We start from the raw sequence: 10921 nt of genomic DNA, 5'->3' as shown, positions 1-10921 counted from the left end.
CGGGCCCCCCACCTGCCCACCCACACCCAGGGACCCCCGAGGGACCCCGCAGGGACCCTGCTGCCTTGGAGGGACAGACCCCGCTAGCCAGCCCTCCCACCCACCAGCCTGACCCCAGGGCCCCCAGTGCCACCAGTGCCACCCAAAGGTTCCCATGGGGTGAGGGTCAACGCTACCGGGGGGCTCCAGGATCACAGCGGCTCCTTCAGGGCAGTGAGGGGGGAGTCTGGGGGGACCCCTTGACCCACCTGGACCCCAGCCTCCACGGAGAGGGCAAGCACTGAAGATTCGCACCGGAGACAGGCACACGGTTTATTTATGTATTTATTTGCTTAAGTAGGAAAAGCGCCTTAGTCCCGTTGCTCATTAGCCCAGGACACCGCCAAGGCCACCACCGGTGCCACCAGCTCCCACCACCGATTTTCACCCATTTCTCCCCATCTCCCAGGCAAAACCCACCCCACGCAGGCCTCGGACTTGAGATGCCTTTCCTGGTGTCAAAAAAAAAAAAAAAAAAAAAAAAAAAAGACAAAAAGAGAAAGCTGTGACTTTTCATCACCAGGGGTTGCACCCAGACCCGCCGGCCTCATGGTTACGCCCACTGGCACCTCCCGACGCTGTTCTGGCAGGATTTCAACCCCCCCCCTTCTTATTTTTTAAAAACATTCCTCTTTTGGCAAAACGCGATGCTGTGGGGTGCCGGGAGGGAAGCAGGTGGGAAAGATGCGTCAGTGCTCCCCAGTACCCTGAGAGGGCTCCCCGCTGCTGGGGCAGCCCGCGGCAGCCTCGCTGGCCACTGGCACCCCGTATTGCCAACCAACCGAATCTTAAATGATGTATTTATTTGGAAACCGTCCAGCGAGCCGTACATGAGCGGTGCGGAGGGTACCAGCGAGGGAAGAGCAGTGGCATTACCGCCTCTGCCTCCTGGACTTGGTACCCCCCCCAGGATGCTCTTCTGCCAGGGTCTTCCCAAAAAAATGGGTGCTTTCAGGGTGGGGGCCCCCCCCCTCCCCTGTGCCGGCGGCAGAGCGTCCCTACACGATGCCCTCACTGCGTTTGCTCCTCCAGACCACCAGCACGGTCATCAGCAGGGTGACGAGGATGGGCAGCACGATGAAGGGGCAGAGGACGCCGTTGGGGGGGTCGTGCAGCGCCCGTCCGGAGGGGGAGCAGTTCCTGAAGTACTGCTTGTGGACGGCCACGAAGAACTCGTCCACCAGCCGGTTGGGCCAGTAGCAGTTGAGCCTCTCGGCGATCAGCGCTGTGCAGTTCGTCAGCTCCCCGTAGGTGCTGCAACACAGACAAGGGCGCCGGGGTGGCACCAGGGACCAGCACACAGCCATCAGCACGCCACCTCCCCCACCCGGTATTAAAATATTTATATTAAAATATAAAATATTATATACTTTCTGCTGTAGATGAATGTATATGTTATTTGAGATGGTATTTGAGGTTGTTATCATCTGAGTGAGTTGAATTTTTTTTTGGTGGTTTGTGGTTTTTTTTTTTGAGATTGTAGGTAGTAGGTATAAAAATATATGTGGGGTTTTCTTAATTCTCATCAGGTTCTGCCACTTTGAGTGCACTTCAAGTGCTCACCCACAGCCAAAAGCATAAGGAGTTTTCATTTACAGAAGGAAATTACTAGAAGCACAGTACTTGAAATTCTCCTTTTAATTGCCTAAAAATGGGGCGGTGCATATGAACCAACAGCATGCTTCGGAAGCTCATCTCTCTGCAGAACCCCGCTTTGTGGGGCCGCAGGACCACGACCCATCCCACCTCTCAATGGCCAGCAAGTCCATTTTTTGAGCTTTAGGTTTTGTTGTTTTTTTTTTTTTTTTCCCAACTATTTGGGAAAAAAGGAGCAGCCCTGAGCGCAAGGCACCGCAGAGCGAGGACAGCCCCTGTGCTGGTCCCACCAGCCACACTCTGGAAGGACAGGTATTACCGTGGGTTTCAAATGTTACCTGCTTTAAAATTGGCTATGCATTAAAAAAAAAATATATGGGGGTGTGTGTATATATATTTTTTTTTCCTCATCCCAGTTATTCACATCTAAGCCTAGAGAAGCAGAGCTAACCAAAACCTAGCTAGCCAATTAAAAATCCGCTTGGGGGAAGAAATATTTTATAAGCAGCTCCCCAGCTACTTGCCGCAGCCTCTCTGCATCTCATCGGCTGGGATTTCGGGCAGGCGGCGCTTGCCTCGCCGTGCCCATCGGCACATGGCAGCGCCAGAGGGAGGCCCTGCGGAGTCCGGTGATTTAATTAATGGGGCGCCTGGCGCTACTAAGAGCAGCTTCTGCTCAGCATCTCAATGTGCAAAATTACCATTTCCCGTTCAGCAGCAGCCTTAGCAGATCTCAGGAGCTAAACCATCTTCAGGAACCAGAGGGAAAGAGTTAACAAAAAGAAGTGAATAAAAGCTATTTTTAAAACCGAAGGGCCTTACAGCAGCTGGCTTAGCCCTTCCCCGGCTCAGACCGTACTTCCGTGCTGATAAATAGCTGCTCCCATCATTGTACGTGAAAACATGCAAGTAACAAAAGCAAAATGGTGTCAGCAAATAAAAGGCTAAATTGTAATTACACTTTGCACTTAGGCAGCATCTGTGTTGCAGCACTCGGATGTCTCCATGCACGCCGGCGGGGGAGAGGATGGAGCCGAGGAGAGGAGCCGAGCGGCTACAGCCCCGCCAACAGGATGGGGGGGGCGAGGAGGTGGTTGTGGTTGTGGTTGCGGGGCTATGACCCACTCTATGAGCAGTGTAGCAGGGGCAAGGAGGTGGCCATGGGGCTATGGCCATCTGTCCAGGTGTGGAAGGAGGTCCTTCCATCCTGATGGGGGACTGCAGCTGCAGCTTAAGATACCCTAAGTCGCTTGTCCCTTTTACTTTCAAGTCCCCTGACTTTGTTAAAGCCACCCTGCTCTGGGTGGGATCGCGTCCTCAGCAGGAGCAGGGTGGCATCGCGGGCCACCTGCCAGCCCCGCACACCCCCAGAGCCCAGCGGGGAGCGAGCAGGAGGGACCTGGAGGGAAACCAAAACATTTTCAGCAACAGCTAGAGGTGTAGAAGTGACAACGAGGGCTGCTGAGCTCTTGGCCAAGGGAAAGCAAGTCTGGATGCTCTTCAAGAGATGATTTTCTGCCCTTTGCGTACACAAAGCACTACTTGACCATGATAGTTTTATGAACAGCCAACTAAAAGCAGAGCCGAACTCTCAGCTGTAGCTGAGTGCTTTAATTTCTTCCACTTTATCTCACAGACCCTTGGCCATCCGTAGACACGAGCTGTCACCCACCAGCTGAGTCCATCCCCTCCAGCTGCACGGGTCCTGAGCTGCCGTGTCTCACAGCGTTCGGAGAACGATCCTGCAAGACTCCGTCCGGCTTCTGTCCTCACATGCAGAGCACCAACACATGTGGCATGGAGGGCCTTCTCCTTACAGGTGTGCTGCCAGCTACCGCAGAGGGCTACCAAAGGGATCCATTTGCTGGGATACGGATAAACCAGACCGGTCGGACCCAGGCTGCTGCTTGCGGTGTCTTGTCGGAAGGGATCATGATCCCACTGGAAAGCAGCAGTGTTGATGCCCCGGGCTGAGTGTGCTCTGCCTTGCCACAGCCATGGCAAACGTTCATCCCATTGCATTTCCAAAGCAGCATCTGGTTCTCTCTCTCTCTCCCAACAAGCAGAGCCGTGTTATTACATTAGCACCACACCAGCATGGTCCCACTGGGGAATTCAGCCCGTGCTGATGGTGAAACCTCTTGGGGGGGGGGGGGCGGGTCGCGGGGGGGGGTGGTGGTGTTTTGCTGCCCAGTACGATTGCTCTGCCCTCCCCTTGCCACCCACCTCCCGCCCCACAGCCCAGCCCAGGAGGGCGACATCCCCCTGCCACACTCTGCCAGGCAAAGCTGAGCTGAGCTCCGGGAGCTGCAGGGGTGACCATACTATTTCTGGTGTCCAGAAAGAGGGCAATCCTCAGTCACAGGGTGAAAACTCTCTTTGCGGAGAAGATAAGATAGGCTCAAGCTTTTGGCTTTCAGACAACCCCACAGCTCATTTGCAAGCCTCCATCACCCAAAACACCATCTCCTCCAGCTGAGTGAGGGCACAGACCTTCCGAAACAAAGCCTCCAGAGATGATATCCTTGCAAGCAGGAGACAGGCATCGCCAAATCTCAGCCCCATGTCCCACACTATGGAGGACCGCATGCCATGCCCTGCTGTTCCAGGGATGCTGCCAGGGCTGGGCTGCTGCTGCCAGCTATGGCCCAGGGAGGGACCCCACTGCTGCTGCAGCTGAAGCAAAACACGACGCCGGTGGCTGATGCAGCTGCAGAAATAGAGCAGCACGGCATGCCACCGGCTCTGCTGCTGCGGCCCTGGATGGGGCAGGGCTCAGGCTGTCACCCGCTGCCAGGGCAGGCGGCTGGGGGAAGAGAGGGGCCGGGTGTTTAGGGAGCCCCCGGGGAGCAGCTGGGACCACCTTGGAGATGATGATGAGGACGGAAACCCAAGGTGGCAGCATCAGGGGTGTCTGGGGATTGCAATGCCTGGCAAAACACCCAGACAATGTTTTGGGGAGGACCTAAGAGACCTGAATGCCACTGACCCCACATCAGACCCGAGGCGGCGGTGTGCAGAGAAATGCCCACACCCCATGTCCTCTCCTCCCTCACCCCGCAGACCAGGGGCTGGCTGCCCTCTAAAACCAGCTGAGCAGGGCCTTATGGCCATTACAGAAAGCAGGGGATTAACCACAGGGCTGAGCCCTGGCTGGGCTTCCAACAAGCTCCGTGATGGCTCAGTTCGGTCAGGGTAAATAAGGAGGTAGAGAAGCCACCAGACCACAGACCTGCACTGTGGCACGTCCCTGCGGCTTTGCAGAGCGGCCAAGAGATCTAAGGATGCAACATCTAAGGATGGTTGTCCCCGACTTCCCAACCTGCCAGGGAGCAACAAGTAACCAAAGGAGCAGGTGTTTTCAACACTGTTTGCCGGGGTCTACGAATAGCCGGCGCAGCCCGAAGCTATGCGCCGTGTGCTGTTCATAACAGCTGCAAGCCAGGCTGCAAAACCTGGCTGGCAACGGAGGAGTTTTAGTTAAGATGACATTTGGAATTAGAGGATGTGACAAAACCTTGTCCATTGGGCACCTCTGCCCCCACAGGAAGGTATTTAAAATCTCTTCTTGCCTCTCGCAAGGACTGTCTGGTTGCACGTGCAGAAAAAATCCTGGTCAGAGCACTTGGGCCAGTGCTTCCCCTGTGCCTGCTTCCCCCAACCCCGAGGAGAGCTCGGTGGCTTCAAGGAGAAGTGTCCCCAAGTCACGCTCCCTGTTCCCAACCGGGCTTGGGCTTGTCTGGGATCTTTCCCATTGCCAAAAATCACCTGCAGCCCAGTGAGGGCTGCCCTGGGAACAGCAGCTCTCAGGGGCTCGCCAGTGGTTTGAGATGGAGGGATGGAGGGATGCCCACAGCTGGAGGAGCGCTGAGTATGGAGGACGTCTTTAGCTCCCCATGATGGTCAGCGTGTCCCCAGAGACCACTCGACACATGGGGAGAGGGAAAGAAGAAGCGGTCTGCGCCCAGGCCACCTTCTCCTGCCCCCCCTCCTCTCCCTCAGTTTTGCCTTAAATACCAGCATCTTAATTCAAAATCCTTAAAAATGCCTTAAAAGACTAGCTTTAATTACTAAAAAAAAATATTGCAAATTGTGATTATTGAGCTGATGTAGGATAGCACTGGGAACAGGGCAGGTTTTCCCACGCCATCCCACCACCACAGGCTGCGGGCAGGGAGACAGGCAGCTTGCCCTGAAAAGTATGGCTTTGCTTAGTTCTAAATATTTTTTTTCCCTACCTAATGTGAACTGCAATTAAAACTGTTTTCCTCATCACCATGGAAACAGTTTGGGTTTAAAGGATGCTGCGGCAGGAAGAGGCCGCCAGCACGGGGACCATGCGGGGACGAACGCCCATGGGCAGGACGGGGACAGGGCTGGGCCACTGGTGGGAAGCAATCGAGGACTGATTTATGGTTTGATGGGACCCGAATGCTTACAGCGCTGTAAATCCTAAGCAACGCCTCTGGTTTTTTACCACTGCAACCGAGAGTGGAATTCGATCTGCCACTTATTCCTTGCCAGCGCCTTGGTGCGGACGGTGTTACACTACGGATACCGGTTAGGGTTCATAGGATCGCCAACTCTCCCTTTTGCCATGAGTATCAGGATTTTTTCCTGTCCTCCCCAAATCCCTTGCTTGAGAAGAAACAACAACAACAAAAAAACCCCACGAGGCTTTCCTTTTGCTTTGTAAATTAAAAGAAAAAATTGATTTCTTCCTCTGCAAGGTTGCAGGGTGAGCCTGGAGACATGGTAAAGGGGTATCCAGAAGGGACCTGGCAACCTGAAGATAAATAAGTAGGTAATGAGATAGTAAGATAATAGATCAATCTGCTGTCTATAAGAAAATGGATAAATAACCTGAAGACACACTGTGAGCGTATTCACAGCTGTGAGAGCAGCCTCGCAGCAGGGGTAGGAGTGGGGCAGGGTACAAGGCGTGCCAGGAGCTGGCAGCATCGGCACGTTTCTGGACCCAGCTGCAGCTGTCAGACCGGCAGGCGAAACACCACGCTGGTGAGCTCCTTCCCCGCAGGATGCCCACAACGATGGGACTGCATTCCCCAGAGATTTTTAGGCACGCCACACAGGGCGGGTATATTTTGGATGAAGGCGCCTGGCTCGGCTGGAGTGACACCCGCAGCTGCGGCACCACTCAGCACAGCGAGCATCCTCCCGTCCTGCTTGCTGCTGCCTGATGCACCAACGCCGTGCAAAAACCATCCTGCCAAGCTGTCCCCTGGCCGCAGCTCGCTGGCGAGCTAAAACCGTGCAGGAAAAATATCTACAAGTCATCAGCTCCTTCTGATGCATTCATGGGTGAGCAGCTGGCAGCCCGACCCCTCTAGCAGCTCCTGCTCTGCCAGCAGTGCTCCGCCTCCCCAAAATAGCTGCCCCGAGGGAGACCACAGCTAATCCCCCATCTCAGTCGCTGTGCTGATGAATCCGGACCTGGAACCAAAATAGCCAAGTTGATCTTCGGGATAACTGGTCATGCACAGCTGAGCTCCCGGTCAAAGCAGCTTGGCCACCACCATGAAGCAGAGAAGACTATGATGCACCTCCAGCTTTAAATAATGGGGTGGCTGCAAGCCCTGGATAACAAAACACCAGGGTCCTTGGTCTAAATTGGTCTCAGGCCAGGGATCCACGGGGCAATGCCACAGAGGGGCCGGAGAGGGCAGCTTGCAGCACGTGAGTGGGCAGGCAGGCGGCCGACCCAGCAGGCACCGGCACGCACGGCTCCAGCAGGAGCATCCAAGGCCACACCGGATCGCTCGTCCTTTGGGGAGGAAGAGAGGGAAGGAAACCAGATGACTCGAGGGAAAACACCTCTCAGAGCAGTCCTTCTTCCTTCCCAGGAGACAGCGTTCATGGCCAGCTTCTGGAACTAATTATTTTATTACAAACCACCTAGCATCCCATTCCTGAAGCATTTAACAGCTTACACAAGTTTCCCTGGTACGTGATTTTGCATATCGAAAACTATCAACTTTCCCCAAATAAGCATGGCTACGAAAGCCAGCAGAGCTCAACGGTGTTGGACAAACCTTCTCAGAGAGTTGGTGCTTGTTCACGTGGTCCAAGCCCAACCTCAGCAACCACTCCTGGTCCCGAGAGACCCCTCCGTTACAGCTGGACACAGCAGTACCAGCGATGCAAGAGCTCGGTTCTGAGGTAAGATGGGAGGATAATCTGCAGCCTATAAATAGGACCAATAAACCACAATTACAAACTCTGCTGAGACAATTCATTTATCCAGATGTTCCCATCATGTCATTCTCAATTGAGCAGTAAATGATAGGCCTAACGGGCATTTCCCCGCTAAATGCTGCATATGAGAAATCACAACTCCAAACCCAATGCTGCTGATGGTACGGGACCTGTCAGAGGCAAAAACTTCAAGTATTTCTCATTCTTGTTTTGGACAGGTTTCAAGCATCAAAATTCCTCGGTTTGAAGGAAGATATAGAGAGGAGATGAGGCTCTAGGCAGGTGTTTTATTTCCATTTTTTCATCTCACATCTGGTGGAAGTCAAGCCCTTCCCCCTAAAGCCAGAGGGGTGACCAGCCAGCCTATGCCACCCCCTGCCCACTCCTGCTGTGACATCTCCTAACAGTACTTTTTCTCCTAAAAGGGGATGGTGCATCCCACGCACACCCAGGGAGCAGGGGTGTCGAGCAAGGTGGCCACCCGAACCCCATATCCTTGCAGAGCAGCTTATTTACAGCAGTAGCTGAGCTGTTTCTACCTGATTTTCCCAGTGTCCTGAGGGCACAGAAGGATCAGAGGAATGTCATCTCTTAAATAACCTGAGCCCTGTGTTTGCACGGACCAAATGGACTCATGCAATCAAATTAAACACTGCAAGTTTATCAACATTTCCTCCAAGTGCCTCAAGGATAACAAGTTTAGTAGAAGCTATTTAGAAGAAAAACAGGATGTCGGAGATAAAGAACAAGCTCTTTAATACACCTCTGCTTCCTGTGTAATGGCTTCACTGAAGGTCTGGAGGAGGAGATGGATTGCATCTCATCAACCTTGCACATAGCACCAAACCAGGGCCAAAAGCAAAGTCCTGCCCCTGGGACACACTCAGCCCCTGCATGGGGGCAGCCCAGGTTGGGACAGCTCTGCTGGGATGGCCCCAGGGGCGGGAGCAGCGCAGCCGGTGGCTCCAGTGCAGCCAGGAGACCCAGGGACGTGGTTATCCCCTTCTCCTGCTGCTCACCACATCTGGATGCTGCCTCCAAAGGTGTTGACAGAGGGGGACAGGTCCCCCAGTGACCCCCACGGCAGCTGGGGGCTGGAGCAACGGCAGCAGCCCTGGACATTTTTGAGGACCAGGTGAGGTTTCTCAGCACCAGAAAACCTCCCACAGTCTTTCCACTCTCTTTTCTTCCCCTCCATTTTGTCACCAATAAAGGGGAAGGAAAACCCAAGCTCTCCTTTTCAAAAGCTATCTATCTATCTGTATGTATGTATGTATGTATGTTTACATACACACATATATACAGAGATTTTAATTTGGTACAGAAGAAAGGGGCATGAAGCAGGAAATCAACCAAAATCTTACAAAAACTCTAATTTTTGTGCAAAACACTCATGGCATATGGCAACATCTGCTCACCATTTCCAACTGACCTCAATCCCTGCCTGGTGCTGCAAGAGCTCACTTTTGTTCACCGCTTCATTTTCCCAGAGAAAGGCCACGGCACAACAACGCTGTATGATGTGGAAAGCCAGCTCAGCGTGGAGAACGGGTTTTTATTTTCTCTTTTCAGGCCCTCACACCAATATACAGACACCCCTAACCAGTCTTTACAACGTTAATCAAAACCATCTCACCAGGAGAATGATTTACGCCATGGCAGCGCCGAAAAAATCAGCTCTGCTGATTATAAATAGGAAAGAGCTAATCCAAAGAAAGCATCGTTCAGATAGTTTGCAATAAAAAAAAAAAATGCCCAAAAAAGACAAAAAAGAACCCCACAGAGCAGCACGTTCCCCAGATGCAACATCCCTGCTCTCCCTGATGCTGCTGCATTAAGTAGGGTTCCCTTAACACCCTCATTATTCCCCCAAAGGATGCCTCCGAGCACTCCGCCAGGAAAGCAGACCACATCTCCAGTACTCCTAAGTCATAAATCACCGCTAATTCCTTGACACTGATTACAAACAGGAGGCTTAGCAGAAGACTGCCATGCCGTACCATGCCAGCCTCTCCCTCTAGTTGCTAAGAAAAATCAACACACAACTTTTGGAACTAGCAGGCGAGCCAGCAGGTCCAGCGGGACAGCCTGGGATTTTCTTATAGGGTCTGAGAGCATTTCAGTGGATTATGGAGTTTTCAAGCTGAGTTAGGGCATTTTGGACTGTCTGGAGAACCTGAGTGCTGAGAAAAAAGAAAAATCTCATGGAAAATATGTCCATCAAGCAGTGAGTCACCAGAAGAGGTAATTGAGCTGTGATGGGGATCCCAATCTACTGCCTTATTAACACATGTACATACCCAGCATGTAGCAGACAGTGAGAAGAGTGGTCTTTTCCCGTTGAAGCTCCCCCACTGGGGCGTGTGTGTACCTATGTCTTCATAGGTACATAATTGTATTGAGCAAGACTGCCATCCTGATTTCCAAACACTGCTTAGGTTGGGCTCCTTGAAAGCCCATTTAATCACAGAATGGATGATGCTGGGGAGAACCTCTGGAGGTTCACCTCATCTTGTCCAAATGCCCCTGCTCAAGCAGGGCCACCTAGAGCTGGTTGCTCATGACCATGTCCAGATGGCTTTTGAGTATCTCCAAGATACTCAAAGATGGAGACCCCACAACCTCCCTGGGTGACCTGTGCCAGGGCTTGGTCACCCTCACAGTGAAGAAGCATTTCCTGATGTTCAGAGGGAACCTCCTGTGCTTCAGTTTGTGCCCATTGCCTCTGGTCCTGTCACTGGGCACCACTGACAAGAGCTTGGCTCCGTCCTCTTTGCACCCTCCCTTCAGATATTTATATACCTTAATAAGATCCCCCTGAGCCTTCTCTTCTCCAGGCTGAACAGCCCCAGCTCTCTCAGCCTTTCTTCATAGGAGACATACTCCAGTCCCTTCATCATCTCCATGGCCCTTCGTTGGACTCTCTCCAGTATGTCCATGTCTCTCTCGCACTGGGGAGCCCAGAACTGGACCCAGCACTCCAGGGGCAGCCTCTCCAGTGCTGAGTACAGGGGAAGGATCACCTCCCTCGACCTGCTGGAGACACTTCTAATGCAGCCCCAGACACCAT

At 53.0% G+C, this 10921-nt stretch overlaps 1 protein-coding gene across 3 annotated transcripts in view; it reads right to left on the bottom strand.

The window, feature by feature from the left end:
• Nucleotides 1-306: 306 nt before the first annotated feature.
• The window catches only part of RAMP1 (receptor activity modifying protein 1), a 30409-nt gene continuing 19794 nt past the window's right edge, over nt 307-10921 (bottom strand). For all 3 annotated transcript variants that reach the window (XM_087730291.1, XM_087730294.1, XM_087730292.1), the window contains one exon: nt 307-1293. In XM_087730291.1, coding sequence (XP_087586417.1) covers nt 1038-1293 — 256 coding nt within the window. In that variant the 3' untranslated portion in view covers nt 307-1037. The remainder of the gene's footprint in view (nt 1294-10921) is intronic.

The sequence above is a fragment of the Nipponia nippon genome, unplaced genomic scaffold, assembly GCF_047370975.1.
Source record: "Nipponia nippon isolate SJK-2023a ecotype South Korea unplaced genomic scaffold, ASM4737097v1 scaffold_5, whole genome shotgun sequence".
Lineage (NCBI taxonomy): Eukaryota > Metazoa > Chordata > Aves > Pelecaniformes > Threskiornithidae > Nipponia > Nipponia nippon.
The sequence above is the reverse complement of the archived record's forward strand: the minus strand, read 5'-3'. Positions and strand labels throughout refer to the sequence as shown.